Genomic DNA, 2805 nt, shown 5'->3' on the forward strand with positions numbered 1-2805 from the left:
GACCTTAACAATTACATTGACATAAATAAAGGATGCAGAAGGACAACAGGGGTATGTTTTCTGAAGCCTGCTCGAGGAACGTATGATTGCAAATATTTTCATCTCAAATCCACTCAAAAAGTTCATGATGGTTGTTGCTAATGTCTCTATAACTTTTTTTAGCCCATGAACGTAACAACCCTCAGCACTTGGATGCCAGCACAGTAAAAGAAATTCAAACAAGATGCATATAAAAAGAACAGAATTATTAAAAAAAAAAAAAAAAAAAAAAAAAAAAAATAAATTTGAAAATGAAAATGAAGTTAGACCACTCCGGAGCGAGTAAAAGGCAAATATGGATATAACCAGAGGGGGAATTAAACAAATAAACAAATGCTGAATCTTTTATGCATCTAACTATGTTACAATTCATCCTTAAGATGGGCGCGGGTGGGCTTGCCGCTGTCTTTATCGAGATTCACGCCGTTCTTCTTGCGCCATTTTTCGAATAGCGCGAAAAAGTCCTTTTCCATCCCTTTCTCCATTTGGTCTGGGAGGACGACAGTGTATTCGACGTAGAGACTACCATACTCTTCGCCGTGGTCATGAGCGTTCATATGACCATCGTGCCAGATGGGCATGCCTTCACCTTTTATAGTTTCGACGGAGAGGGGTTGAACTACCTCGCCCCGTTTCCGACGCAACTGGACGACATGGCCGTCCAGGTGTGTGATGTTGCGCGTCCAGTCTCCCATCCATGCTTCTCGGAGACTGAGAACTTCTCTCCAAAACAAGTCGTCATCCTTCCGTCGGAAGAACGTACCATCAGTTCGGTCGTTCTCGGCTTCGAAAATCGCTGGTTCCCTCTCCTCAAGATTAATAACCAGATCGCCGGCTATCCAGTCGGGGCTTTCATCTGCCTCGTTTTCAAACGTTATCTTGGTCCCTTTGGGCATCCCCCTCTCTATCGTCACTGACATTGGGACGGCTTTCTTCACAACGCGCTGACCATGGCATACGGGACAGGGACGCCGTATTGTCTTCCCTTGTCCGCCACACTTATCGCAATGCATTTGAACCTGCTGGAAAATCCCCGGGGCCAGCATATGCTTTTTGATCACCGCTCCCCTACCTCCACACTGATGGCAGGTCTCGACCTCCCCATCAGCAGACCCAGTCCCCTCACAAGCTTCGCAGATCTGTTGTTTTTCCACTTCAAAAGTCGCCTCTCTGCCATTATAGAAATCCCTGAGAGGCACTGAGAGGCGAACTTCCATAGCAGGCCCATGGCGTTGGCCGGGGGAATGGCCAAAATGTCCACCTCCTCCGAAGAAGCGTGAGAAAATATCGAATGGGTCATGTGTTCGTCCTCCGCCTTGCTTATGCTGCTCTAGTCCTTCATGTCCATACTGGTCGTAAATTTTCCTTGTCGAGGGAGTGGATAGGACATCATATGCCTCGGCTATATCGACAAATTTTTGATGCGCTGAATCGTTTCCGCTAGAAGGGGAGAGCAAAATGGGCAAAATTAGCAAATGGTTCTGAACGGAGAGTTTAGGGAAAAAGAAAAAAGGGAACAAGCGCATACGGATTTTTGTCAGGATGGAACTTTTTACTTAGCGTCCGATAAGCTTTTTTTATGTCACGATCAGACGCGGACCTGTCCAGTCCTAAAATTCTGTAGTAGTCCTCCGCGCACAGCACGACGGGGAGGAGCACGAGTACGGAAAACCCCAGAAGAAAGGGGAACGCGAGCATGGCTGAACCAGCCTGGTGTCTCCAAGCCGCGAATTTTTATCTCCCCCAATGTCTCAATGAGGTGTGCCCGTGTATAGGAACCCAGTTTGTACTACCGTGGCAATTCTGGGATTTGGTCAACGATCGGAGGTATAAATCCGCCCATTCGAATGGCCCATGTAAAGAAACATAAATGAGAAGGGTATCCACGAGTGACGAAATAGTGCTGAAACAAAAAGGGCAGTGTATAGTGTTTACTCTAACTTTGAGAACCCCACGTTAAGAAAAACATCAGGAGCTGGGGGAGTGAAGGAGTGTGTAAGTAAATTAGATGACATCTGGCAGCTTTCAGGTGATTCTGTCCTGTGATAGGCTACGATAAATTGGTTGTCGCAAAACAGGCAAATAAGCCGGATTATCAAAATTCCGAGATGGGTCACGTGCACACAGCCCCTTTTAGGTGATTTGGACCTTCCAGGAATCCTTCAACCCCTATATACAATCAAATCTGAGCAGTCTGCTGCAATCTGATCAAAAAGTAATTTATGAATAATCTTTTTTCATTTAGAATTAGCTGTAAATGTAATGAAAAGAGTTGAGTGTTTATAATTGAAGATAATTATTATAGAATTCTGAAACAATTTATACATAAAACATTCATTGTCTGTATAAGAAGTAGATAATATTATATAATAATCAAACTGCTCACAATTCATATCATCTGTCTGTATAACATCACATAGATCACTATATTGATCAACATAGATTTTTAATTAATGAGTCTATGTATATTACAGTTTTTTTTTTTTTTTTTTAATAAAAATTTTTTCATTCTCTTCTTGTACTTGAAATCTGCTATGATGAATTTGAATAAATTTAGCAAATTTCATTTCAGATATATTTTTATTTAGAAAAAAATATTTTAATATACTTGAAATATGATATATATACTTCTATTATAATATAGAACTCATATCTATTATGATGTTGAAGATATTCATGTTTTTCTATAAGTACTGTTTATATGATGAATCCATACAAAAGATACCAATTCCGTTACGGTGTGAATTCCTTTACAGTGTGGCGCAC

General features: G+C 41.6%; 1 protein-coding gene across 1 annotated transcript; it reads right to left on the reverse strand.

Annotated features, from left to right (window-relative positions):
* Positions 1-401: 401 nt before the first annotated feature.
* HCAG_07372 (conserved hypothetical protein) lies at positions 402-1737 on the reverse strand (the record flags this gene model as incomplete). Its single annotated transcript, XM_001537900.1, has 2 exons — positions 402-1479; positions 1568-1737. 2 exons carry the CDS (start codon positions 1735-1737, stop codon positions 402-404), a joined length of 1248 nt encoding a protein of 415 aa, XP_001537950.1.
* Between the last annotated feature and the right edge of the window lie 1068 nt (positions 1738-2805).

The sequence above is a fragment of the Histoplasma capsulatum genome, genomic scaffold (assembly GCF_000149585.1).
Source record: "Histoplasma capsulatum NAm1 scaffold_8 genomic scaffold, whole genome shotgun sequence".
NCBI classification, from domain to species: domain Eukaryota; kingdom Fungi; phylum Ascomycota; class Eurotiomycetes; order Onygenales; family Ajellomycetaceae; genus Histoplasma; species Histoplasma mississippiense.